General features: G+C 40.1%; 2 protein-coding genes across 5 annotated transcripts; both read left to right on the top strand.

Annotated features, from left to right (window-relative positions):
• Positions 1-257: 257 nt before the first annotated feature.
• GTSE1 (G2 and S-phase expressed 1) lies at positions 258-11,929 on the top strand. Of its 2 annotated transcripts, none has more exons than XM_052790581.1 (12): positions 258-314; positions 1,248-1,331; positions 2,069-2,126; positions 2,208-2,826; positions 4,053-4,223; positions 5,176-5,317; positions 6,559-6,936; positions 7,130-7,202; positions 7,622-7,870; positions 9,076-9,253; positions 10,396-10,536; positions 11,497-11,929. In XM_052790581.1, exons 2-12 carry the CDS (start codon positions 1,253-1,255, stop codon positions 11,578-11,580), a joined length of 2,172 nt encoding a protein of 723 aa, XP_052646541.1. In that variant the 5' UTR covers positions 258-314; positions 1,248-1,252; the 3' UTR covers positions 11,581-11,929. The 2 variants fall into 2 exon arrangements, with proteins under 2 accessions (XP_052646541.1, XP_052646540.1); XM_052790580.1 differs by having other exon boundaries at positions 275-314; positions 2,063-2,126.
• Positions 11,930-13,970: 2,041 nt separating this feature from the next.
• TRMU (tRNA mitochondrial 2-thiouridylase) lies at positions 13,971-27,142 on the top strand. 3 transcript variants are annotated; one of them, XM_052789999.1, is made up of 11 exons: positions 13,971-14,078; positions 14,569-14,734; positions 17,010-17,116; positions 17,670-17,792; positions 19,598-19,770; positions 21,294-21,347; positions 21,894-21,960; positions 22,845-22,945; positions 24,017-24,161; positions 24,408-24,490; positions 25,373-27,142. In XM_052789999.1, the coding sequence occupies exons 1-11, from the start codon at positions 13,994-13,996 to the stop codon at positions 25,517-25,519; spliced, it is 1,251 nt and encodes a 416-aa protein (XP_052645959.1). In that variant the 5' UTR covers positions 13,971-13,993; the 3' UTR covers positions 25,520-27,142. The 3 variants fall into 3 exon arrangements, with proteins under 3 accessions (XP_052645959.1, XP_052645960.1, XP_052645961.1); XM_052790000.1 differs by having other exon boundaries at positions 14,009-14,085; XM_052790001.1 differs by lacking the exon at positions 13,971-14,078 and adding an exon at positions 14,249-14,492.
• Positions 27,143-27,849: the final 707 nt, after the last annotated feature.

Raw genomic sequence — 27,849 nt, 5'->3', positions numbered from 1 at the left:
GCCCTGGGTGCTGTGATGCTCCAGAGGGCCGTCTCTAGTTCTACCAGACTACGTCCGTGTAATCTGTTCGACACCGGCCCCGGTAAGCGGGTGAGGCCCAGCGGCGGGGAGCGGCCCCTCAGCGACACCGGCGGCCCTTGGGGAGCGCCGGCCAACTACAAGCCCCAGAATGCCCGGGGAAGGGTGGGGGGGAGTGCCGTTATCGTTCGAACCGGCCAATGAGGGCGCGCGGGACGCATCACGTGACGCGGGGTGCGATTTCAAACGTCCGGGCGGCATCGCTGCGCCGCTTCGTGCTCGGCGGCCCCGCGGAGGTGAGCGGAGCGGCGGCGGCTACCGGCCCTCGGCCGCTTCACCGGGCTCGCGGTGTGCTGTCCGGAGGCCTTCCCCTGAGGCCCGGCTGTAGAGGGGCCGTTGCGGGGGGGGCGGCGGCGGCGGCCTACGCGAGCTCGCCTGAGGTGGGGCGGTGGGAAGTCGGCGGACGGCTCGGGCGGCTCCTCGCTCCTCGCGGGGCTTGTGAGCGGCTCCACGCACGCCGGGCAGCTTCTCCTGCCGTGTGTGTGTCTGTGTGCGCAGTCCTGGTAGGTCCGTGCTCGGCGTTAATCCCTTCGGTCTGGCCGCACCGCCTGAGGTAATCTTCCTGGGGTCTCCTGGCTAACCTCGGCAAAGCCTGAGCGGGTTGTGTTAAGGTAGGGACAAGTCAACCTCTGCTCACAGGAAAATCGTATTTGATGGGTTTCTCTCCACAAGTGCAAGTCGCCGTCTCGAGCACAGCATGGGTTTCATCTGCGGAGCAGAGATGTGCTGAGTCTCGGTTATGCCAGTCTCGAATTGGTGCTGTAAAAAGTTGGGGTTTTTTTTAGCCTCTGGGGTGGCAGTGTTCTTGCTGCAGTGTTCTTGCTGCCCATTGCAGCTGTATTCATATAAGGAGTTTAGTTGCCGAACGCAGGGTTTGCGTTAAAGAATCTCAGAAATCCTAGACGTCACTGCTGTATTTGAAGGCTTTTTACAGAGGTTGCAACACTTTACATATACATAGTCTCAGCTAATTCAATAGCGTGTTTCAAGAGGATGGTGAGAGGTGTGACATCCCATAAACCATGTTTGTGTGGCTGTCCCTAAACATAACATATAAGAATCTTCAAAGGGAATGTTTGCCTCCTTGCTAATTTGGTAGTATCATAAAATTCTGTGACCTTTTTGTTGTTTTTTTAAACCTACTGCATCGGTTATTCTGTATTTTCTAGACACTATGGAAGAAGGAAAAGAAATGGTGGCACACTGCTCAAGTCATGTGATTGAAGAAAACCTGAGTATTTGCACGAGCAATGGTAGGTGGAGAACATGTTGGGATATTCTCTACCTGGTGTATGCCTTATTTAAAGTTAAGACAGTTCAGATCAGTAGAACTCCTGTATCTGTTTTATATCTTGTTCTGTGTACTCATTTACTTGGATGGGCTGCTGTTGCCAGTCTCAGACTTATAACCCTCCTCGAGAGGTTGTGGAGCACTGGTGCTAGAGCATGTGTAGTAGTGACATGATGTCATCAACCTCTCTTCTATATATCTAATCTGACCTCTCCCTTTTCCTTATCTGTCTGCTGTGGATTCAATTAATATTTAGTGTATATATTAGCTAACAGGAAAACTAATCTTTCTCACTGGCTCCTGTTACTGTCCTGTGGTGGTCTGAACTGGGAAAGAACTGACTGATAGGACAACTGCGTTGTCGTATAGCTGTAGATTATATAATCTCACTTTTCTTGATTGGAGGCTGCCGATACCCTTTCCCACAGCCAGATCCTGCATTCCTATTGTGGATGCTTAGAAATTAGTGTTGACATCTTTCATCATATTTGGGCATCTGTCACAATTATGATCATATTCACAGCTGTACCTTCAATTTCTTTGACCTAAAACATGTTTTTGTTATTTTAATTACTTAAAATTGGTAGCTAAAACTTTCTTTGCCATCTGACATCAGCTTCACCAAATTGTCAAAGCATAATGCAATCATTTTTATTGCAAATCCCCACTGTGACAAAATTCTTGTTGTTATAGTTTCAGACTTTCCTCTTCTGACTGATGAAAAGTTTGATTTTGACCTTTCACTCTCTCCAGCAAGGTAAGTGAAGGGTCTACAGGTAAATATACCTTTAAAATGGACACATGTATGGTGCTGGGCTGACTTAACTTTTCTTTGTAGTGGAAATGAAGATGAAGTTTTTGTTGGGCCTTTGGGACACAAAGAAAAATGTATTGCTGCCAATGTTGAAGCAAAAACAAGTGCTGAAAAAAAGAGTGCACCTGCTTGTGATGATGAACTCATGTGGAGCCCACTTACAGGAGAGAAATTTGTGGAGATTTTCAAAGAAGCTCATTTGTTAGCACTGCAGATAGAGACTGGAAGCAAGAATGAACAGACTAAAATAAGCCAATCAGAAGAACGGGAAGACAAGATTATAGAAAAATTTGTGGAGGACTCAAAGTCAAAATTGACAATACTGAGAAACCAAAATATAGAGAAAAGTCCCAGGGCTGTTAAACGGGAGACATACTGTGTGCGAGATAGCCCAGCATGTCAGCTGCCACCTTGTTTTCCAAACGAATTGGATAAACTTTTGTCAGATGACAAAACACATGCTTTTCATACTCCTCCAAACAGAAGCCCTGTTAAAATTTGTGTATCTCCTACAGAAATTGCCAGTTCACCTCTGACACAAGAACAGGAAACTAAGGGAACAAATATGAAGGCAACTGGCAAACTGCCAATGGCAAAAGCTTCATCTACTCTTGGAAGAAGCAATTTGTTGACTATTGAAAAGGTAAAGACAGCTTCTGGGCAACAATGTTTTCTTTAGACATGGCCTTTGTGTCTTTTAGGAATGTTTAAACTGTCCACAAGCTTTTATTTTTAAAAGTGAACTTTAATCTTCTGGTGTTTCTCTACCTCATAAGATCCTTAGGCAGGAAACATATATAAAAAAGTCAGGGCAGATACTGTGGTATAGTAGCCAACTAGTTTTATCTATTATGACAATGTAGAGCATCTGCAGGCAAATTTCTTTTCCACTGTATTCTGGTTTTGTGAATACCATCATTCCTGGCTTCTGTTTAAACACTGTTTTGTTGCTGGTAAAATTGCTGCACTGTTCTTAGTGACTTAACGTGCAAAAATGGCTTTGTTTACTGTTAACTCTTGTCAATGGAGGTGAGGGGGGGGGGAAAACCACAATTATCTTGGTAGGACAGGAATATCTTTTTGCTCTAGTTCTGTCCACAACTTGTCTCAATCATCAAAAGCACTGATTAATGGTATTACATTTAAGATGTAGCTATGTGACCAACTGAAAATGTATTCTAGGATAGCAAGGAAACAGTTGTGTTAGAAAACCTTGTATGCACAAATCCCAGTCTCTAGATAGAATATCTTCTGGATTTCATTGCTCTACACCTTATGGCTTGGGTTCCAGTATGTACTAGATTTTACTGAAAATGTGATATTGGCTCCTTGGGAACCATCACCTATAGAAGATAGGGGACCCTTTGATTCCTTTGTGGTAAAAGTCTCTTTTTTGATTTTGGGTGCTATAAGAAAAGGCACAGTCTTAATGCTTTAACTAGCCAAATTGTACCCCACTGTCTAAATAGACAGTTTGGATGATGCAGTCTACTATTGTAATGTCTCATCTTTTGGAAAACTAGAGTAAAGCAGAAGAATATGAATTAAATGGAGATCTTGTAAGGAACAACTGTTACCGTATGTAGGTGAACATGATTATATGAAATTTGTGCTGATGAATTGTTGTGCAGAACTGTTCTCAGGTTGATGTCCAATATCTGGGTTCAAGAATGTTCTAATACTTGGCAAATACACTCAGTAGACTCACTTTAAACTATATTAGTCCAAAGACTAAGGACTTGACTGGGTTCAAAGGCTTCTTCATTGACTGTTGTCTTGGTTTCTTAACAAAATCCATTTGCGTAAAAAGCTTTATAGTGGTTTCTAGAAACACTAGTAGCTTTTAAAATGTTGCATTGAAATTTGCAGCCCAAACCAGGAAAACATACTAGTATTTCTACAAAAAGAGACTTGAACAGCATGGGATCATCTGAAGATCTAATTTCTGATAAATCTAGTGCTGCTTCAGATGTTTTTGAGTCTTCGTTCAGTGACAGTTCCTCAGCGCAAGACAAAAAAGCCTTTCCTGCACCAAGTAAGGTAATGGCAAGCATTCTTAATATGAAAATAATTTGTGATGTTCCAATAAAAAGAAAAAACTGAATATAACTTACTTTCTAATTTAGAGCTATGTTGTTGTGTATAATGGTTTTAAGGAGAAGTAGTCTCTGTTCTATAATTGCCATTCTTGAATGTGTGTTCTAAGTCTATAACACAAAGAACATACTTAAGAGCAACTATAAATGTGTTGGATTAACAAGCATTACCTTTGTTTTTAAAGCATTAGCTGCAGGTAAGCGATCAGCAATTTTCTGTAAGAAAGTTTTTGACGTGTGTAGTTAACTATACCATATGAAAAGGTTGCCATAACTTGTATGAAGGTAGAATACCTATAGCTGTCAGGAGTTTTGAAGCTTTAGACACCTACTTCCATGCTGCATGCAACTTCACTGAATCACAGAATGGTTAATGTTGGAAGGGACCTCTGGACGTCATCTGGTCCAAACCCCTGCTCAAACAGGGCCACCTAGAGTCAGTTGCCCAGGACCATGTCCAGACAGCTTTTGAGTATCTTCAAGGATGGAGACTCAACAACCTCCCTGGGAAACCTGTGCCAGTGCTTGGCATGTTCAGCTTGTCTACCAGCACTCCCAAGGGCCTTTTCTGCAAAGCTGTTTTCCAGCTGGTTGGTGCCCAGCATATACTGGTGCCAGGGGTTACTCCTTTTATTCTTTAATCCCTTTAAGTCCATATTCAAGTTTGTGGCAGGAATAAAAATAACAGTCCACCTCCTAGATCTGATGTTCCAGTTCTGTATAACAACCCAGATATAATGGAACTGTTTCTAAGAAAGTTCACTTTTTAAACTGTAATCTGAGGAAGGAGGTTCTCTAAAATTCACAAATGAAAAGCTATAATACCAAGAAAAAGCATGGCAAAATAAGTCTTAATAGTTTTTTTGCTTTTGAATAAACTACGTTCTCTGATTCAGCCTAGCTTAAAGAAGATGACACATCTGAAACTTCCTGGTGTTGCCAGTGGTCTCACAAGAAAGACTACTTCCTCGTCATCAGTGTCTAGCATGAACTCAAGTCTGAATTCAAGTTTATCCATTTCTCCTATAGGAAAAAATGGTAATCACTCTTACTACAGATTTGTGCCACAAATCAATTTTGAAGTAGCTAAGCATGTCTTGGACTGTGGGTTTGGGTATGTTTTAATAGTGTCCAGTACATACAAGCAGTAAGAAACATTTTGAATGGAGCATAAAATTTTGTAGGCTAGCCCAATAAATCCCTGTGGACTAAAGATAAATCTTAGACTTCTATCATTTGTAAAAACTAAATTCATGTAAGCCTGATGCCTACATGTGAGGGTCTGACAGCCAGAAAGTAGGCAATCCCTCAGGAAACCTGTTCTCTTTGTACATGATCTTCTCTATTATAGCCAAGTACGTGAGCTTCTGAATGCTGTAAGCTTGTCTAACTTGAATTAAAAAAAAAAAAAAGGAACAAAACAAAAAACCCACCAAAACAACTGAAATATGGAAGGAAGGTGGAAGGCCTAGTTCTGAGTTTCTGTAAGCCTAATAAAAGGATGAGCTTTACTCAAGCATATTGGAAACATACTCTAGGGAGGTAACTGAATACAACCAAGAGTCTTATACTATGAGGACATCAATTTCACCCTTTCAGACCCAGGACACAGTAAGCTTCAAAGGATCAGGAAAATAGTCTCCTAAAAATACTGTCAGATGTAAGCACCACAGTTCTTGTAGATCTATTGAGATACCAAGTTACTGCAAATTTTTATTTTGTACTTTGTTTCTGGATGGATAATAATATATCAGTAAAAGTTAAAGCTTAATAAGAATTATTTTATATGATAGAAGTGTCTAGTCAAGATTCATCCTATTAATAAAAGTAACCTACAGACTAAAAGTAAGAACCATACAGAAAACTGAGAAAAGCACTTGTGGGGTAGTTCAGCCCATGGTGTTAATCAGTGTAACTTGAACTACTACCTTCTTGAATACTTGCTTAAGGGAACAGAGCCAACTATGCTGGGAGAAAATGCTGAAAATGTAACTTGAATCTGCAAGGTGTTTTGGCATTCCTTGTAGAATATTCTTTGACTTGATTGCAGTAATTCAGGAATTTGGTGAGGACACTTTCTAAAACAGACAAAATTGCTGGAGGATTCAGGGAGTAAATTTTCAGTAGTTGTATGTGTTCTTAAACTTGAGTAGTTTGAACATAAATTTAAATGCTGTAAATTGCTTTTTTTCTTTCCTGTGTGAACGTAATTATTCTTCTTAGTCAAAAACTTAGTAATAAGCAATGATTCAGAAGTATAACTTAACTTTCTATTTCAGGAAAATCAAGCATGTCTTCAAAAGCTAGTGTGAGTGGCTCTAACCTTTCAGCTAGTACAAATAGGCTGGGCCTTGTCAGACCTACCAGAGTGTCATCTCTGCAGGCTGCCAATACAGAAAAATCCAGGAAGCAAGCAAGATCAGCTAGTACTCCCAAAATATCTAGTGCTGTAAGCTTGGCTCATTCTTCAGCTTCTGCAACATCATCTGAGGCTGTAGGCAGTGGAATTCAGAGGCTGAGCTCTGTTCCCAGTCTGCAGAAGCTATGTCAGCAGAAAAAAGATGGAAGTGCAACAAAAGGAAGCCTGTGTCCAAAGCCCAAGGCTAGAGTTTTGTTTGTTCCTACAAGTCAAACTAAGGTTCCAGTGAAGGTGGGAGGTAAGCACATACTTTGCGTGACCTGTCTTCTAGCTTGGCTGTTAAAAGCAAATGTTACCTCGAATGCCTGTTATTTGTTTCATTACACTTCTCTCCACCTCTTGGAAGGAATTAGTATTTTAACTGAAAGGTATCTGTTATATAAAAAAAAAAAAAGAATCTGGATAGCAATTAACAAAACTTTTCTCTTTAGATACGCCACCAAACAAATCAGCACCAAAAGCAACACCATCTCTTGGATTAACATTTTGTGGCACACTTGGAAGGTAGGGCTTAACTGAAAATTGAATGTACTGGGGTGTACTTCTTAGAATGCAACATGGCTGGGTGTTGGAACAATCGTTAAAAGTACTAACTTCATTGTGTAGTCCCTTGAGACCCTCCAGGTTAGCTGTGTTAATGCCTCTTGGAACTGATTTAAAAAACAAAACCCAAACCCCAAAACTAAACCAAACACCCCCCACACCCCCTTCAGAAGAGAATTTTCTTTGCAGTGCTAAATAGACTGGAGTCATTCATAACAGCATTCTTATGAGGTAAAGCCCTTACTGTGCTGTGATTATTGACTTTATCATGATTACTGTTCCCTTACTGACCAAAAGGAAACTGACTTGTATTGTTTGGTAGAATAGTTTGAATAAAACTGTTTCTAGAAGCTTTTGGCTAATGCATGTTCCTTTTTTAGTGCCATGGCAGTCAGCACTCCTGTGAAAGCCTCAGAAGATGGGGTCTTTCAGAATTCTTGTTTTCCTGAGAGGTCTGTCTCAATGACTCCTGCCAGTCTGAAACGGTCTGGCTTACCTACACCTGTTCGTCGTATCTCAGGATTTCCAGCAGTGACTCCTAAAACTGCACCAAGAATGGCATTTTCTCCACATGCTGCATCTGTTCACCAAAGTTCCAGCTTTTCTACCAAAAAGACTCTTACAGCTGGGTAAGACAGAAACCTCCATATATGAAATAAGTATTGTAGGCAAACTGCCTCTAAATGAATTCTAATGATGACTTTCAGGTTTCAAGGACCTCTGCTAAATGTTAGAATAAAGCATTTGAACATAGGGGCTGTATAGACCTAAAAAAGATTTATATCTTGTGACTAGTAAAATACTATAAGCCTTACTGACGTGAGTCAATATCTAACATTAGAGAATTATAATCTCTAGTAGGAAGTTATTTGTATGTCTTGAGCTAGCGGACAACTCAAGACTTTTATCTGATGCTCTGACTGAAAACAGATTTGGTGTTGTTATTTTGCTGTTGCCTACTGATGAAGGGAAGTAGCTGGTTAAAATACATACTAGTCTTAACTTTGTTTCATACTGTTGCCAATGCTTCTGTAAAATTACACTTTAAAATATCAGTCAAAAAGCTGAGGATTTAGTTGACTGAACTTCAGTTTCTGAGCAGGTTTACCTATTTTTAATTTGAAATAATTGCTTGCAGAATGGGTGAATCCTACACTGTTGTTAATTATGTTTGTTTTCTGTGAAACTAATGTTGCCTTCGTATTATCAGCCCAACATCTTCAAACAAGTGCCATATATATATGTATGCAGGCTTGCTTCATGGTTGGTGGAGATGAACAATATCAAAGCAGGAATGATTCATGGCTAGAAAACTCTTCCTATATGTCATGTTACTTAGGCTAAATGTCCAAAATAGCCTTTTCTCTCAAGGAAACAATTACTCTCCCTAGAATGACTTTATCATACTAATCAGATCATGATCCCTGGTCCTCCAGCTGGTGTGAGTACTTCCTCTCAGCAGGGACTGAAGTGGGTTGCTCAGTGATATGCAATATCAGTACTTGTTAGCTAGTTGTTTCTTCAAAGTCTGAAAAACCAAAATACCACTTGTGAAGTTTAGGCTGCTTGTATATGTCAATTTAAGATTAAATTCTTCATCCTGAAGTCATTAGCTTTTTTTTTTTGCATGGGTAGGCTATAAATTTATTGCAGCATGAAATATCTTCTATTTTGCAGGTAACTAACATACTTTTGGATGAAAATATGGGTAGTCTTTTGGTCATTAAAACTTGGGGTAAAAAAGGAAAAAATGAGGTTAGGAGATTGGCTTGTCTGTCTTTAGTAGTTCATGCTGATTAAAGAACTCAATTATTGCCAATGCTCTTTTCTGTAGTTCTAAACAGACAGAAGAGAGTAAGACAAAGATATCTTCAGAAGATGATACATCTCCTCCACCCGTGCTACCTCTTGCACTTAACTTCTCACCAGAAAAAACTGCTCCAGAAGAGGTAGAAAATGAAGTAAAAGAGGCTGAAGTACAAAATCAACTGGCTGAAGAGAAACAAACTGAGGTAAGAAATGACAATACATTTTTCTACAGAATGACTAAGTAAACTGCTTGAAAATAAATTATTTTGAGATGAGGGATAAGTAGGAAAACCACTTCAGTACACAGGAAGATAAAAGGGATTAACTCTAAGCATGTGCACCCTCTAGTGCCTATTTTTAGCACTGAACATCAGTGTTTCCACTAACTTTGTTCCCATCAAAGCTGAACTGTCAAATACTTGCAGATTTCATACTAAATTTCCACTTCTGGATAAGTGGTGTGAAATCCTTGTGGATTTGATTAGAAAAGCAGTGTCACAGGGCAGTTCCTATTGCAGCCATAAAGCCCTCTTGGAAGAAAAAAATAAAAGGCACTGCTGTAGCTAAATTCAGTCACCTAACAGTGGTGCAAATCTGCATACAATGAGTAAGGGTTAAACCCCAAAGCCCATGTAGCAGTAAACATAGTGTTATGTACTTAGTCCAGCGAACACTTTTCCCCTCTCCCAAGAATCTACTGGCTTCATGTTGAAAGCTGACACTCCACAGGCATTAAGGAGAAAGGACTGAGCTGGTAGTTCTGAAATATTGACCTGTCAAAGTGGCTATTGATTTACAAATAATTCAGGTTTTACAAATATTCAGGTGTAGAATAATCTGTAGATTAATTGCTTGATGTTATTGCATCAGTATTTTTCTTGTTAGCTTACTTGATGATGTGAAGTATCTTTTAGAGAATTGCTTAGCACATGTATAGATTAGTTAAACTGGACAAAAGCATAACTGAAGTTTGGAGTTCTACAGAATAGTTTCTGTGGCTAAATAACATTGCATAATAATTGTAGTTAAGTAATTTAAATATTAAGAGTTCTGTTTTAAATTTGACTTAACTCTGCTTTTAAGTGAAAAATTGTTTTATGCCCCAAGGAGCTCTTTTGCTTTGTCTCACTGCATTTTCACTATTTGTGATGCTAGCCATTGGCAGAGCAAGAGCTGGGGTTTTTAGACTGTGCAAACAATCCCATATGAAAAATACCCAACCTGTAAATTAAACCTGTCCTGTGATTATTACAGCTGTATAAGCTAATTTGACTGCCTAAATGTTTATGAAGGAAGCATGGAGAACAGGGGAAAACCTGAACTATCTTTTTTTTTTTTTTTTAAGGCCTTACTGGTAGATATTGGAGTAGACAAATGTCTCCCACACGTTTTGGAATGTGAAAGTAGACCTCTGATTGACCTTTCCAATACTCCAGAAGTGAATAAGGTTACTCCTCTAAAGCCTATGTTCTCAGGGCAGGTAAAGGTAAGTTATATTCAAGTCTTCTGGTGCAAGTACGCTACTAGAAAAATGTCAACTGGCTGCATATACTTGTCAGTAGAGCAGGTCCACAATACTGTAAGAATTTAATATTAGCTCAATATGTTCAATATGATACTACATACTAAGGTGCTCTTAAGTAAAGAGAACATAATGTTCAAAATCAACCAATTGCTCTAGACTAGAGTTCAGTGAGCAATCTGCAAATAGGAAAAGGAAGGGTATGGAGAAAGAACTTAAAGCAGTTAAGGAATGAACTGTTCTGAAGCACGAAGTGAACGCTGTCTTAAGTCGAGTAGGCATGCTGACTCTTGTTTTCCTTTTGCAAATTTTCAGTTCTTGGCAGCAGCAGCTTATTTTCAGAAAAAAAGCAAGGCCGTCTCTCCTGTCTAGCTCCGCTCCTAATCCCCTCCTTAGTTGAAAGATGTGTGTTGGAATCTATTCTAGATTTGACAAGCATAGTGGCTCAAAGGTAGATGCCTTTAGATATTGTCAGATGAATGGTGGTAGCTATGAGGATGTAGCCTTTGACGTTAGGTGTCGTTGGGATCAATTTAATATCAGGTCTGTCAAAGTATCTCAAAAGAGGATCACAGAATTCTGACTTCTGGGGCATGTTCAGAGGAGTTCAGAAGTGCTCTGTGTGGATGACAGTGTCACTTGAATATGCATAGTAGTGAAACAGAAAAGCATTTTAGGCTTTTAAGGTGAGTATGGGCAATAACCACCTTGTAAGAAGCCTGTGCTTGTCTAAGAATGACCTAGATGTTTAAAAACCTGAACTTAAAAGCTTGAGTGTGGTGCTTTTGTATGTCTTCTGGATACTAATAGGAATCCTAAACAAAAAAAAGTACTTGAGAAGACTATGTTAATAGAGATTATTGCTGCTAGTAGTTATGTACAACAGCTGACTACAATACCTAAATTTTATTGTTTTTCTTTCAGCTAATTGATTTGAGTTCGCCTCTTATCACTCTGAGTCCTGATGTAAACAAAGAAAACCTGGATTCCCCTCTACTCAAATTCTGAACTTGAGTTGAAATGAAGAATTCTTGGCATCTGTGATCTTTAAAGCGTTTAGATGTTACTCTTCACTTGTATGGTTGTGGGTTTTTTTTGAAGATGGCTATAGATTATCTGATGAACCACATTAACACAATACAATTCTAACAGTATCGATATAGTCAAACCAAGTCTGATTAATGGTTCTGTTCATGGATGTGCTGCAATGGTTGTATTTAAACTGTGTTGCTCTAAGGCAAAAGGGGATATTCTCTGTATTGGAAGCTTGTCTCTTTATTTCTTCCAATTGTTCTTTGATCCTTATCCCCTATGTGCAACAAAGATTTAATTTAAAATAAATGAGTTGTTTACCAAACTGTTGTACAAAATAGTAACATTTTATTACAGGCTTTGGTTAGACTATTTAGTGTTTCACTAACAAATGTTAAGATGTAGGTAAAGCTAGTGGGCTTCAGGGTGGTTTTTCATATAAAAGTGTAGCAAGTTTGGAAATAAACGTTGTGCCGTTGAATGCTAGTGGAATACACTAACAGCAACAGCTGAACTTGGGTGATTCAAAGGCGAAAGCAACAGCTTGTTACTGCCAGTTGGTTTAGTCTTGACATTTGAAGGTTTCTCACTCTCAAAGAATAGAAAAATGATTTCTCACCTGAATTTGCCACACTTGGATGATACATGGAGATTTTAAATACAGGGAGGTGAAGAGAAATGAAAATGCACACAGTAGTAGCCCATAAATATTGAAGCAACAAGCCTTTCTTTGAGACTAGAGACTTCTGCCATGTATGTACTAGCTTAATGTATTTTTGAAAGTTTATTAAGAGAGGGAAATGGATTTTCAGCTGTTTGTATTAATTCAAAAACTGGGGGAAATTGGAGACACTAAGTGTTTAAGTAGGAGGAAGTGTTCAGATGAGTTTGTCAAACATTTTGCTGCTGAACAAGGCTGCTGCCTTGCCTTTATCTGAAGGCGCTTGCCTACTCGGCACAGCTGCCTTTTCTGTGGTTACTGCAGTGTCAGACTCTGTTCTGAATGAAGGCCTTTGGCCAGCTTGTGAAGACTCTTCTGAGTCAGAGGAGAGGAAACAACCATGCTACCTGCTCCTGCCAAATATGAACCATAAATATGTGGAATTTGTATACTTTCTTTGCTTGTTCCTGCTTTCCTTCTGTGAAAAGCAAAAGGGCTTCTTCAGCCAAAGCATTTAGTAAAACTTTGAGCCAGTGCTGTGCAGTTAAAAGCAGGTCCTCAACTAGACTTTGAACAGGGGGAGAAATGAGTTTGGTTGCATATTTCTAAGTTGAAACAGAGGGAGATTTTAAAATGATTATGAGCTTTTTTTCTTATGAGTGATGTATTTGTGATTTCTTTTAAAAAAAGAGGTAAATAGGGCATAAACCTATAGTAAAAGGACTTGCAGGAGAGCCAAGCATTCTGTGCCCCTTGAGAACTACATTTTGTGAATGTATGCCTTTGCAGGCAGCAGATCTAAATCCTGGTTTTGAGCATAACCATGACAACTTAGAAACAAGTGGGAGTCATCTGTCAGTTGAAACACCCAAATGTGTGGTCCTAAAGCAGGCACCTGGCCAGCTTCTGGGATTCACCACCTGTATTGACTAGCCTAACTATTCATTGAAGTTCAAATGCCAGTTGACAGCTCGATGTGTCTTCAACTAAGAGCCGAATTTCAGCCTTCAAGGTACAAGTCAGTTGCCCAAATATCCAGAGGTGCTTGGAGCAGGGTTAGTGCAGGATGGCTGCCTGGGGCACAGTGCTCGGGGAGGCTGCACTGCTCTGTAGTAGCAGCTGGAGCCAGGTGGAGTAACCTTTGGTTTATTAAGTGATAATGAATGTGAAGCAATTAAATGGAGACTGTAATGTTTTCTTCTGGGGCTTCCTTTGTTCCAATTCGAGGGGCCAAGTCCTGTTGCTCACGGGCAGTTGGAGGGCTCTTGCTTAGGGTACGTGTTTGAGGGTTCTGGGTGGCCTGACGGGGGGAGGCTTGTGGGCCAGAAAGCTCTTCTCGTTTTTTCTACCTTTCTGGTTGGTTTAACAACGCATTAACAGCGTACCCCCGCTCCCTGCGGCCCGGGGCCTGAACCCCGCTTCCCTGCGGGGCGAGGTGCAGGCCGGCTGCACGGCACCGAGTCAAGCAGCAAAGGGTGGAAAAACACCGACGGCGCTCGCTGGTACGTGCCTCTATGAGCGAGCAGGCGGCAAACGCAAGCGCTCACGCTACCTGGGGAGCTGCCGCCTTGATCAAAAAGGGCTGTCCCCCGCCCAGCTCCGGCTCGGCGCCGGAACCCTCGAGGGCAGCCGCGTTTCCCCCGAGCGCCGTTGGGCGCCGCGCCGTCCCGGGCCGCGGCTGCCGCCGGAAAAGAGGGGCGGGCGGGCGGAAGCGGCGGGGCGGGGGCCATGCTGGCGGCGGGGCGCCGGGTGGCCTGCGCCGTCTCCGGCGGGGTGGACAGCGCCGTGGCCGCCCTGCTGCTGCGCCGCCGAGGTGGGGGGTGAGGGCGGCGGGGCCGGGGTCTGTCCTCCGCGGGCGCTGCGCCTCCCCTCCCTTCCCCTCCCCTCACGCCTGCCCTCTCGGCCCTCTCGCCCGGCCCGGCCCAGTTCGGCCGGCGCCTCGCCGCGCTCAACCGCCTCCTGCGGCCGGTGGAGCAGCCCCACCTCGGGCAGGGCCCGGGCCGGCCCCGTGGAGAGCCGGGCACCTCGTCGGGCGGCGGGAGGGGAGGGGGTGGGAGGAACTCGGGGTTATGAAATATTGTCGTGTTAGGTTGCTGGAAGAGGTTGGGTTTATGTTGGCTAAAGCAAAAAAAAAAAGTCATACGAGAACTGTACTATAAAACTTCACAGGATGCTTGCTTAGTACAGGACTGCTCACATCTTCTGAAAGAAGCGGTTACCCACACAAGTCTTGAAAAACACAGGTTTTGGGTCAAGGCTGTAGGAGTTTGACTTTATAAGTCATTCTTATCTTCATTTCGTAGGCTACCAGGTGATGGGTGTTTTTATGAAGAACTGGGACCCTCTGGATGAACAAGGAGCTTGCTCCATTGACAGAGATTGCGAAGATGCTTACCGGGTTTGTCAGAAGCTCGATATTCCTTTTCACCAGGTTTCCTACGTGAAAGAATACTGGAATGAAGTATTCAGGTAGAAACACGTTTAAAATAGGTGGCCTTTCAGTATGTTAGTATAGTACTATGTTGCTGTGAAAAGCGAGAACAGACAGATAATGGGCAAAGGTGATTTATTGCAGTATTGTCAGTACAAAGAGAAAGTGCTGAAGCCTCTTAAATATGGGAGGAATTATTTTTTCTGTCATTGATAGTTAAGATTAGAATGTATGTGTTGGTTTTAATATGTTTGTTATTTTTGAAATTAATAGGAGCTCTCTCCCTAGATTATAAGTGTGTAGCAGTTGCTTTGTTGCAGCTCATTTCTTCTGCTTCCCACATACTGTCCCAACCTTATTGCAGCGTGAGAAAAAATATTTAGTGGGGTGCTATTACTGTCAGTTTGTGTAATTTACGCAGTGCATTTTACATTAAATTAATATGTACTGAATCCAGTTTACCGCAAAGTGATCATGAACTAGCCTTGCTTCTTTAAACTTCTAACAAATTTGAAACTGTTCTCTAAAGAGGGTGTCCAGATTTTCTGTGACTTTGTTCCACTTAAAGGGAAGAAAGTTCTGCACAGAAAAGCTGAGAGCTTTTCTTGGGAGGCAGGAGGAGAGGGGAATTATTGGTATAACAACATAATTTCTCTGTTACTTACTCAGTATAAGTACGTAAAAGTCGTTCCCTGATCTTCATCTTCTCCCTCTAAGTAGTGCTGTTGTTACCTTGTATTAGAAGAAACTGAGGAATAACCTAGTTGTGGTACTTCTACATCATGTTGAAATGACATCAGGTTGAGCAGAATACTTTTGTACAGTCAGTGGAGAAAACAGCTCTGTTCTGGGAAAGTTCACTCCATTTTTTCCTCTCGGTGTGAGAGAATGAATAAATGTTACCAAAACTCTTGGAGGTGGAAGGAGTCTGTAGATGATAGTGAATCAAAGATCGTAGAAGATGAGCTTTTCTTCTGCTTCTCCTCGTTTATTAGTACAGTGTTCCCAGACAATCTGTTGCAAGTATATTTGCTTGTTTCAGAACCTTTTTTTCTTTACTGTCATCACTGAGCTTGAATTTACTCCTCCTCTGGAGTCTCTCTTTAAAGGGTCATTCATCAAAACCCACCTTTTATCAAGAGGACTATCCCAGGTCTTGTCTTACCCATAATCTGTGCAAAGTCCATTTTGCATTTTTACATCAGAGAGATTCAGTAGGCATCCTTCATTGCCTTTTCTGCAGTTCTGTGCTTTAGTGAACTGACGTGAGCCTGGCTTTACACTGAATTTTTTATAAAACTTCCAGCATGCTTTTGCAGTATTTCCAAAGGAGTAGTGTGTTATCATCAGAGTACAGTGCTGAGCCAGCGAGAGGGAAGCAGCTCTGGGTAGACCCAGGTGATTTAATTATTAGTATAAATTGTTAAATTCAGAACTGTTAAAAAGTAGTTGGACAAAATAAAAGATGTGTTGCTTTATTTTCTATTTATGAAGGTAATGTATAACATGGTAAGGAAGAAGCAATTGATTCTGTTTCAGATGGTGAAGAGTAAAACCTGGTGCTGGGATTGCTGGTGTTCTTTTAAGTACAGTTCAGGATCCTTTTCCAGTCCATGTCCTCAGTTCCTCTTGACTTGAGTGACTACTGAGGATAAGCAAAATAAGGCAGGGATCAGGCCTTTTGATATCTCAGTGCATCACTGTATGCTAGTTTAATTTCATTAGTTATTATTTCAGTGTTTTAAAGCAAATAATGCTACGTGCTTTAATTATGCAACAGTGTAAAAGTACAGCATGACTTTGAGAAACTGCTTGGATTTGTTGAAGGAGAAAGAAAAAGACAGGAAAACATCTCTATAAAATTAAGCCCCATGACTGCTTGTGGTGGTGTTATTGTAGATTATGTTATTGTCCTTTCAGCTGAGACACAGTTAACTCCTGGTGTGTGCTCCACTGCACTGTCACTTTGAAAAATGAACCAGTGTTCTTTAGTTCTGAAAGTAAGTATTTCATAAGAGATGAGTAGGGGGTGCTCAGCGGGTAGTCATGTCTCCCCTGAGGGAATATTAATTTAATAAAATATGGTTACAAGGTTGTGAGTGATCATTTGACCATGTCCTCAGTGCACTTTGGAGAAAATCTTCCAAGCTTTGTTTTTTACAGGTTAAAATCTAATGGGTATTTTATTTCTTACATAAAATGCCTAGTATGACTGAGTCTCAAGTTCTCATGTTTAAACAGATCGACCAGTCTTGGATAGTATTATGTAGTGTTAATATTGTCTCTATATACATTTGAATCTTTATTTTACAGTGACCTCTTAAAAGAGTATGAATTGGGAAGGACTCCTAATCCTGATATTGTGTGTAACAAACACATCAAATTCAACTACTTTCTTCATTATGCTATGGATAACCTTGGTAAGGCATTTTCAAGTGTGTCAGTGCAGCGTGTGCGCTGTGGAAATACTTAAAGGATACAAACTCTTGAAAAGGTGGGGAAAAACATGAATTCGTATGCATGCCTAATGCACATATCTCTGTGGCAGTATTTCAGTATTTGCAAAGTATTTATTTTTAAGTTTGCTTTTACGTATAGAATCATAGAATGGTTTGGTTTGGAAGGGACCTTTAAAGGTCATCTAGTTCTAACCCCCCTGCTATGGGCAGGGTTATCTTCCACTAGATTAGGTTGCTGCTATGTAGGAGCACATTTAATTCAGGGACATATATTGACCTGAGTATTAGGTTTTGCATTTGTATGTGATCCTTAAAGGACAAAAGCACAAGTTCTGGCATGCCAATGAAAAGTATACATTATTTATGTACCAGGAGTATGATTATCATCAGTATAAGACTTCCATAGGTTTTCTTCCTTCATTGCTTCCTGCTTTTTTCCTAGATGTTTATATTGCTGTTTTAAACTGTGAATTTCATGTATGTGCCTTTGTGTTTTGGTTTTTTTTCTTGATAGGAGCAGATGCAATTGCTACTGGGCATTATGCTAGGACCTCACTAGAGGATGAGGAAGTGTTTCAACAGAAGCATATCAAAAGACCACAAAGGCTTTTCAGAAACCGTTTTGAAGTTAGAAATAGTAAGTGGTTTCTTCATTGTATATTTCACCCTGGATGTGAAAGAGAAATTTAAATTATATTCGGTGTTACAGAATCAGAGAAGTTCGTTACCTTACACGCAATGACTACCATTTAAACTCCAGCCTTTGTAGAAGATTGATTGGTCAAAACAGGGGATTTATATTACTGAAAATTACCCTGACTAGTCAGGTATTACATTTTCTATTTTAAAAGTTCTAATCCAGGTCCAGCAGTAAGAATAAGCATTTCAGGAGTAATCAATATTCTGGAGGAGCCATAATGTGGATTAAAGAGACAGGGCTATCTTCTATACCCTGCAGAAGTATTTCAAGAAATCTTTATCTAGTATTTCCATGATTTACGTAAAAATTTCTTTATATGTTTCTTCTATTTTAGGGAATGTATTCTTCGGCTATTTGGTTTATAGTATTGATAGACCTCATCATGGGGATATGCTTAAGTGGAATTTTAGAATTAAGGCTTTGAAACATTAAAATTAGTAACTTACTTTAACACAGTAGTTGGACTGTATATTATTTTACTGGAAAAAAAATCAGGTTTTCATTCAGTAATTCAACTATTCTGCCTTATTTCTCTGTTCTCCTATAGAAGCCTGGTTTTCCCAGGCAGATCAAGGTTGTGTGTACACTGCCATTGAAAAGTTTTTAAGGCTACAATTCTCAGGTCAGCAAAGGTATGAGTAGCAGCAGTGCTGGTTTTGCTCTTCACTTAAATAGTGTGCCAGTGGTTGATCTCTGCACCACAGTGGTTCTCTTGTTATCAGTACCAGAGCCAGCTTGATTAATGCTGTTTTGGGTATGTCTCTGCATGGCACTATCACAGCTTGGATGGCAATGTAGAAATTTCCCAAATAGCTCTGCAGTGAGCTGTAATGCAGTAAAGTAACTCAGATGAAGCTCTGACGTATAATGAAAAATGCAGTATACCCGAAGGGAAAGGGGACTTGCAAACTACCACTATGCAAAGCTGCCAAGGTGATGTTTTTGTGTTACAGCTTCCTGGTTTTCATTTGTTTGTTCTGGACTCAAAGGGGTTTATTTGTTACTTTATTTTAATATAATTTCCAGAAAGTTGTAGTATTTTGTGATGTTTTAAGCAGGCTTCCTGCCCCGTTATTGGGATTTTGTATTATTAGTTTTGACTGAACTACTGGCCTGTAGTTAGTGTTCCTTTGAGTCAAGAAACAGATCAGCAGAGTTTGTACCACATCAAAGCTATTAGCTCTTAAAGAGAGTGGACAGAACATGACTGAAAAACTGTACCATTTTTATTTCATCTGGGCAATCAGGAGACTTAATCTATTTTAAAGAATAAATTCAAACTCTTCTCTCCTGAGTATTGGGAGTAACTCTACTGATTGTTCAAATCATTGATTTATAGTAGTGTCATTTCATGGTAAAACCGAATGTTTTTTTTTTTAAGAAAAGTATAGTCTGAGATATTTGACTGTTCATTCTCTCTTTCACGTGAAATGTGAAAGCTGTTTTTATATTTCATGTTGTTGATGTTCTTGCTGGTGACTTCCAGTATTGTAATAGATGAGGCAATGTAAGACTTTGTAAGATTCTGTGTTGTAGAAAATCGGAATCCTTTTAGATCTTTTTAGTGGTGAGAAAATACCTAAACATTTTCAGTTAGATTTGGAAAAACCTGAAAAATGCTGGTTTTAACATGTGTTTGGAAATAATAAAACTAAATGTTGATTTTCAGACAAAATACTAAAGGAAGTTGAACTATTAGAGGGGGTTATGCTGAAATGCTTTATGTCTTCTGCACTTTGCAGCTGTGAAACTCCTTCAAGGGGCTGACCTCTTTAAGGACCAGACCTTCTTTCTCAGTCAGATCTCGCAGGATGCTTTGAGGAAAACCATTTTCCCATTAGGGGATTTAACAAAAAACTTCGTAAAGAAGATAGCAGCGGAACATGGCCTTCATCATGTGCTAAAGAAAAAAGAGGCATGGTAACACTTAAACTCTTTGGATTTGTATTTCTCTCTAAAATGGACTTTCCTGAACTTCTTGAACTTTAATCTCTGACAGCTCAGCTGTTTCTGAGCACTGTAATAGAATAGGTTGGGAAGCAGTTTTATAGCTGTCTACTTGCTTAAAAGTACTTTATGAGCTTGTGGTTAGTTGTGTATTTTAGCTTGCAGATAATTTGTCTACCATTGTATCTCAGAAGAACTAAGGCGAAGGTCAGTGTGGTAGGATGCTGTGAGCCTTAAGGAAAGCATTCTTTACTACAGCAGGTGAGAAGCCTTTGGTCTTTATTTTCCATAGGTTATAAAGGCTTCCTCACTATAATTGTTTTTCAATATGTCTTTATAGAAATTGGATCATACTGTTTTTCCACAGTTACTTTTTAAAATAAAAAAGTTCTGTTTTCCTGGCTGAGAAATAACACTTCATGGGTTGAGCCTAAAAAAAAAAAAGATGCAGGCAGCAATTGTATTGCTGATGCTATCTTGATCACTTTTAGTGTTTATATTCATCCACCATAAATGGTTGTTTAAATGATTGTTTGAAGAATGTAGGCAGTAACTGAAAGGAAAAGGAAATCCTATTTGTTTATGGAGGGTTTGTTTTCAAGAAACATACCATTAGTATATAATTTGTGTTAGTTTTGTACTTTAATCTGAAAGAGACTTCTGTTTTTGATATACGTACAATGTAGTCACCAAGGTTAATGTTTTTATTGAACATGTGTTCTATTTCCTATTATTTCTCTTCTGTACTTACGGCTTTCGCTGATGCTGTATAGAATTAGTTTACATATGTTGGAGCAGGTGTTGTGATTTTGCTTATTTTATGAGATGTCTAGCATAGTTTGGGATATATAGGGAAGAAAAATCCATCCTGGACAGATTATTAATAGACATTATTAATAGATTATTAATAGACGTTGAGTACTGCATTCAGCTCTGGGACTCCCAAAGTAAGAAGAACATGGACCTGTTGGAGCGAGTCCGGAGGAGGGCCACAAAGCTGATCAGAGGGCTGGAGCACCTCTCCTGTGAAGACAGGCTGAGAGAGTTGGGGTTGTTCAGCCTGGAGAAGAGAAGGCTTTGGGGAGGCCTTACAGCAGCCTTCCAGTACCTAAAGGGGGCCTACAAGAAAGCGGGAGAGGGACTTTTTACAAGGGCATGTCGTGATAGGACAAGGGGTAATGGCTTTAAACTGAAAGAGGGTAGATTTAGATTAAATGTAAGGAAGAAGCTCTTTACTGTGAGGGTGGTGAGGCACTGGAACAGGTTGCCCAGAGAGGCTGTGGATGCCCCATCCCTGGAAGTGTTCAAGGCCAGGTTGGATGGGGCTTTGAGCAACCTGGTCTAGTGGAAGGTGTCCCTGCCCATGGCAGGGGGGAGTTGGAACTAGATGACCTTTAAGGTGCCTTCCAACCCAAACCATTCTATGATTCTATGGTTATTTCAAATGTGTTTCTCTGCTTTTATGGATTCAGTACCATGTTGTCTTTTCAGAGTATGGGAGTCTGTTTCATTGGTGAAAGAAACTTTGAAAATTTCCTTCTTGAGGTGAGCAACATTAAATCTATGACAATCTTTATGTTCTGTTCTGGTTTTCAGTAGTAATTTGTAACACTGTCTATGGAAAAATCTCTGACAGCTTGTGGCCCACACTAAGTTGCAATTGTCCCATTTCCCCTTGCAGTCCCAAGCCTACCCAGAAGCTAATGCCAGCCGCCTGTAGGAAGTAGCTTGCCCCTCTACCAGCAAGCAGTCATGTTCTGTAGCAAAAGGAATGTGTGAACTCACACTCCTATACCTGCCAGGCTCTGACAAGTGCTTGGGATGTGAGAGAGGCAACTGGCTGAATCCTGCTGTCCCCTGCCATAAGTGAGGATGGGGGAGTGAAGCCCAGAATTACTGGTAATAGGGACTGCCCTTCCTACTTTTCTCTCTAAAGCAGCATAAGGGAAGAGGCAGTAAACTGCTTGGGCAGAGTTTGCCTGTTGAAAAGCTATTTTCTAACTTCACGAGAATGTAGTGACAGAACCTGAAATATACTGGGAGGTTTTTTGGGCCATCTTCTGACTTAAACAATCTCTTCCTATTTGGTAGTATTTAGAACCTCAACCAGGTAACTTTGTTTCCATTGAAGATAAGAAGGTGATGGGAACACACAAAGGTAATTGGCTAACCCACCTTAACTGCTTTTAGATAAATGGAACAATACTGCTTATATTTGGAGGGACAAATTTTGTGGAATTCCAAACTCATCTACAGGTTTTTCCCAGTTTGATAACTCTAATAATCATGGAAAACTTGCTTTATACAATAGTAGAGCCTTGAACTACAACTGATTCTTGCTTATTTGTTCCATGTTGCAAGAAAGTAAATGATAATTATTATTGATACTAAGTGATTGTTAATTTAATACTGAGATGATTGTTCGTGTAGTTTTTTCACAATTATTGTGCTTCAGTTCCAGATTCTTTAGTATCTAAACTTTGCAGAAAAAATACACCATGCACCTCAGTGATGCACAGTAGGACATTGCCAAACATGGGCAGCTTACCTTTTCCTTTCCTTCTGTGTGTCCTTCCTTTGCTCTTTCTTCAGTTCTAGCTGCCAGAACTTAGTTCCTCTCGCAAATAATGTATGGAAGTAGGATGTTCTACTACTACATAAAAGTAAGGGAAGCTGGTAAGACTGAGTGGTAGCAAAACCACAAATCGAAGCTAAAATAAAGAAATGTTTGTCTTTTATAAACCCTAAGAATACCACAATTGAAATGGATTAGTTTGAAACATGTGCTTCAGGTACAGGTGAAAACTTTCAAGTAGATGTTAGTTTAGTTTGTAATTGGCAGGCTTCTCTAAGGCAACTTGGTTTGTTATTCTTTGTTTAGTTGATTTGTTATTCTTTGTTTAGTTGATTTGTTATTCTTTGTTTAGTTGGTTCGTTATTCTTTGTTTAGTGGTAGAGTTTTAGGGAAGTGATTTTAATATATTTTTCTGAAAGTAAAAGATTAAAGGTTGCTAGCAGCATTACATTTTCATGTTTCTTTAGGTTGGTTCCTCTACACAATAGGCCAGAGGGCTAGACTAGCAGGCCTGAAGGATGCTTGGTTCGTTGTAGACAAAGATGTCAGCACTGGAGATGTCTTTGTGGTGAGTTAATTAACACTGGTATTGCAAATGACTAATGCAGGCATTTTGTGACTCCCGCTGTACGGAATGTGTTTCTAACCTAGGCAGAATTTTTGGCTTTCCTCGTGGGGGAAACAAGAACCAACTAGTGCAGCATCAGCAGATTTGAAACATCTTGTCCAAACTGGCTTTTCTTGAGTAAAAAATTGTTTTAGATTTTGGCATAGAACTTTTCCAAACAAAGGGCAAATACTGAAAAGAATCAGCCAATCTACTGAGCTCTCATTTTCTACTCTAAAACATGAGGTTTTTATTGTAGTTATTATGGCACAGTATATAAAATGTGTGTTATTTTGTTTTACTGTGTGTTGCTACTTTCTTTTTCTAGTAAAAGGAGTAGTAGCCAGTAATACAGTTTTATCATTTTGAAAACGGAGGCAGAATATATTAATACTGTGAAATCATTGGTGTCTTAATGACTAGTCATGTGAGATGACTGGGAGCTCTGCAGCTTGCTAGCATTGTTAATGTTTGTGGCTCTTCATGCAGTTGTTATTCTTATTTGATACTGATGTGATTATAATGCGGTGTTCTGCTACTTGTTGATGTGCCTGGGGGGAAAAATCATAATCAAAAGACAGTTGAGAGGAAACAGGCAGGACAACTAAGAAATTTTTTTTTTTTTTAATGCCCTACAGTAAGGTTGTGTGTGTGCAACACCTTTGTTGGGGAGGTGTTGAGTTGAGACATTGGTGAAGAAGGAGGTGGCACCTTGTAGTAGGATAAGGAGGGCAGTAGACATCTGAACTCACCCTGAAGAAGGCAGAAATATGATTGGAGAAAAAAGAATACAAGAAGTGATGTGATTGAGATTTAGAAGACTGACAAATAATTCAGGCTTGCTTTAGCCTATTTTTTTCATTAAAGGCTTTCACCTGGAAGCTGATTAAGTGCTAATGAATGCTTGCTTTCTTACTCATTTTGCGTTCATTTTGATATGGCTTGATGCTTCTTCTATATTTCATGCTTTACTTCACAAGTTATACACTCTCTGGCAAAAACATTAGCATTAAATAAATGTTGTATTTTAAGGCACCATCAACAGATCACCCTGCTCTGTACAGAGATCTATTGCGGACAAACCGAGTGCACTGGATAGCAGAGGAGCCTCCTGTAGAGCTCATTAGAGATAAAATGATGGAATGTCATTTCAGGTTTCGGCACCAGATGGCATTGGGTAATCAAACCTTGTTTTGTTTTCTGGTTTACTCAGTTTGTGAAACTGTGGTAATGTGTTCAGTGTAGTTTTGCAGAAATAGTTGAAATGTTTTGGCTTGCCTTTCTGTTTCTGTAGTGTCTTTATAAAACAATTCTGTGTAGTAGTATCTTGACTTATATGTGTTTAACCTAGTTATGAAGGTTTTTCTTTTTTAATGTGAACTTAAGGATTAACTAGCAGGTGTTTGGTCATTTTCTGCTCTAGTCCCTTGTGTGCTGACTCTAAACCAAGATGGGAGTGTGTGGGTGACGCTAGTGAAGCCAGCAAGAGCTATCACACCTGGGCAGGTAAGTTATTAGAAGTGGTTTTCTTTCCTTTTTTTTGTGTTTTGGCTTATCTGGCTAATAAAACAAGGTAGTGTTCTTATTAGCTGGAGCAAAATAATTGATTTATTTGCATGTGAGAGCAGTTAGCTCTATTTTGACTATTCATCAACTATTTCGAAGGAGATTGTTTCTAGTTCTAAATGGTCTGTTGTTATCCATATAGCCTGAGAAACTGGCTTACAAGTTTTAGAAATACATGAAAACATCTCTGGTAATCAGTTGTATATGCAGAAATGGAATCTGTTGTTGTCTTCAAGAAGTAGATTTAACAAGGCATTAGTTTGGTAATTGGCTGGTTAATGTGGTTTTAATGTTCAAATTTGTTTAGTGAGGATCTGTGTCCAGTGAATTTCATTGTCCTGGAACAGTACTGAGAAAAGGGGACTGTGTAAGGATGCCTTTTAACACTGCTAATGCAAAGGTACTCCATCACATCGAAAAACAGTGGTTCTTGAACATTTTCTGTATGCCCTCTCCCAGCATACGTTCTACCCTCCCTCTCCCTCTCCAAAACTCAGGGGCCCATGGGACACATGAGAAGGCAAATTGTCTGAGCTGTTTGTAACAGAGAGAGATGCACTTAAGAGAAGTGGTCTGAGCTGAGAAGATGAAGTTCACAGTGGAATTTCCCCTAACGTGCTTATATTTACACTCATGTGAGCCAACAGATCCTAAGAGGTTATTTTCCTTTGTTTTGTTTTGTTTTGGGTTTTTTTTTGAGATTTGGTCAGAACAAATATAAATGAATACACTCATTGTCCAGCAGGTCTTGAGCAAAGGCTGCAGTTTCTCACTGTGCCATTTGCAGCTGCTGAAAAGACTCTCCCTGTGTTGATCTCCTAGTTTGCCGTGTTCTACAAGGGTGACGAGTGCTTGGGCAGTGGGAAGATCTTAAGGATGGGCCCATCAGTGTACACCATGCAACAGGGCAAAAACCGAGAGGAGGGTCCAAAGAAGGAAGAGATTGACAAGATAAATCCAGCAACATAACACATGGGTTTGTTTATTGAAGGACTTTGGAGAATTTGCTGCCTGAGAATAATAAAACCAATAATAAATGTATTTTTTGTTGATCTGTATGTTCTGAAGGTCAGTTGACCATCGAGTCCCAGCTCTTGACTGTTAGCAGTGAACAGGTTTAAAACTAAAGCCAGTTTGGTACAATTCTACTGGACTAGATGGTGATATTTATGTTAATAGGTATCAAGGGATGTCTTAAAGTTGTTCTGTAATAGTTACGCATACAAGAATTTTAACATTAAAATCATGTCTGAAATCATAAATCTGTCTTGTATGCGTAAGTGAAATCCTTTTTTTTTCCTTGAAGATACCTGTCCCTAGGTAAAGTACCTATGTTATTTTTCAGTAAATGTATGTTTGTGCTTTGAACTCTGGAAGAGGAGTGAATGATATTTAAGTTCAGTATTTTGAATGAACTCCAAGCAACAGATATTTTTCATTTTATATAGTTTTATAAGAAATGCTTTGGATTCTTAAGCTGTATTAAGTAGTGGCTTCAGATGTTTACATAATTCAGAATTACAAATCTAGAGGTGTAAAACCAGTCTTGATTGTTAATTTATTTCACAGAACTGACTAATTTTTTGTTAACTGCTGAGGGCAGAAGCTGTTTGGTTTGTCTCCTGGAGAAGAGAATGCAATGTTGGGCTTCAGAAAAACGCACATTCGTATGCATTTCCTTATTATGCAGCCAACTTAATATAGACCCAATAATAATTGGATCTTGCCATGTGTCAAAATGGAGTGGTATTAGGAAGAGCTGAATACCCCTGTCCAAATTATCTACATTTATAATGATTGGGTGCATATTGAGGACACCCTAAGCTTGTAATAAAACTCTGCTACAGCAAGTCAACAAAAATAAATTCCTGTCTTCAATATGGTAATAGAAGGTAACTGTCCTTAAAGTACAGCTGTACAGGAGCAGGGCTTTCCAGATGGGTGTGGAGTTTTGAAATTTGCATCCAATTTGGGCGGTAGGAAAGCTGTACCATGAATAGATCTTTTCAGCAGATCTGAAGGCTTGGATTACATGTACATCCTTTTTTGTTGTCTTAGTATCTGCTAAGAATTCCTTTCATTTCTTCTGGTAAGAAAAGTAAAAGGTAGTCTCTTCCAAGTGTGGAAGTAAAAGGGGGAGAAGACACTCTTTAGTGTCTACCTGCTAGTCTGGCAAAGTTAAACACACAGTTCAGGAAGCCCTGTGGAAAAAACCTAGAGTGTTAAAATCTTACGTATTTGTTTGACATTACAGTAGATCTGCTTGAGAGGGGAAAAGAGCCATCCTTTTTCACTGGTGCCAAAATCAATTCGATTTAAAAGTCTGTCTTCAGAGTGTCTATCCTTGTGCAGGTTAACTGTAAAGACTATACATGCTTCATGTCAACTCCTGTGATTTGTGTTAGGTTAGTTGTGTTATCGGTCCTGGTCATGACTTTTATATGGTTTTCCTAATGTTTTCCTTATCTTTCCTGAAGCTTTTGTCTTTGCAAAATGTGGAATTAATTACTGAGGAGTTAATGCTCCACATTGTCCTCATCTGAGTTTCCCAGTAAATATCCCAATTAAAATCTTCGCAAATGTTTTGCGTTATACTAGCGTGTTGTTTATTATTACTTCATCTCACAATGCTCAGGTATGTTTGTTGTTTGATACTGTACTGGTAGAGGTAGGTTCGACTATGAGGACATGAAAAAGGACGTAGCCATTTCTGTGTTTTCAAAATTCTTTTAAAATTCACAGAATTGCAGATGTTGGCAAGGAAGTCTGGAGATCATCTAGTCCAACTCCACTGCTCAAAGCAGGGGCGACTAGAGCAGGTTGCTTGGGGTGGTGGTGTCAGGTTTTGAGTATCTCCAAGGATGGAGACTCCACAACCTGTACTGTTAAGATCCCCTGAGCCTTCTCTTCTCGAGGCTGAACAGCCCCAGCTCTCTCAGCTTCTCCTTGTATGACGGATGCTCCAATCCCCCCTCATCAGCTCTTCCACATCTGTGTCAGGAAGTTATCAGCACTCCAGAGACCTCCTGGACTGCTTGTGCCTTTTAATGTTGTCCCTCCAGCACGTATCGGCGGTTTAAGTCCTCCATGAGGACCAGGGCCTACAACCGTGAGGCTTCTTCCAGTTGTCTGTCTTCCTGATCACACAGTCTGTAGCAGACACCTACAGCAGTGTCACCCATGTAGGTCGCCTGGCTGATCCTAACCCACATGCTTTCAGCTGGCTTATTGTCCACCCCCAGCCAGAGCTCCGTGCTGTCCTGCTGCTCCCTCACAGCCACGATGACTCCCCCACCTCC

The sequence above is a fragment of the Harpia harpyja genome, chromosome 6, assembly GCF_026419915.1.
Source record: "Harpia harpyja isolate bHarHar1 chromosome 6, bHarHar1 primary haplotype, whole genome shotgun sequence".
Lineage (NCBI taxonomy): Eukaryota > Metazoa > Chordata > Aves > Accipitriformes > Accipitridae > Harpia > Harpia harpyja.
Note: the sequence above shows the minus strand (reverse complement) of the source record. Positions and strands in the feature narration are given on the sequence as shown.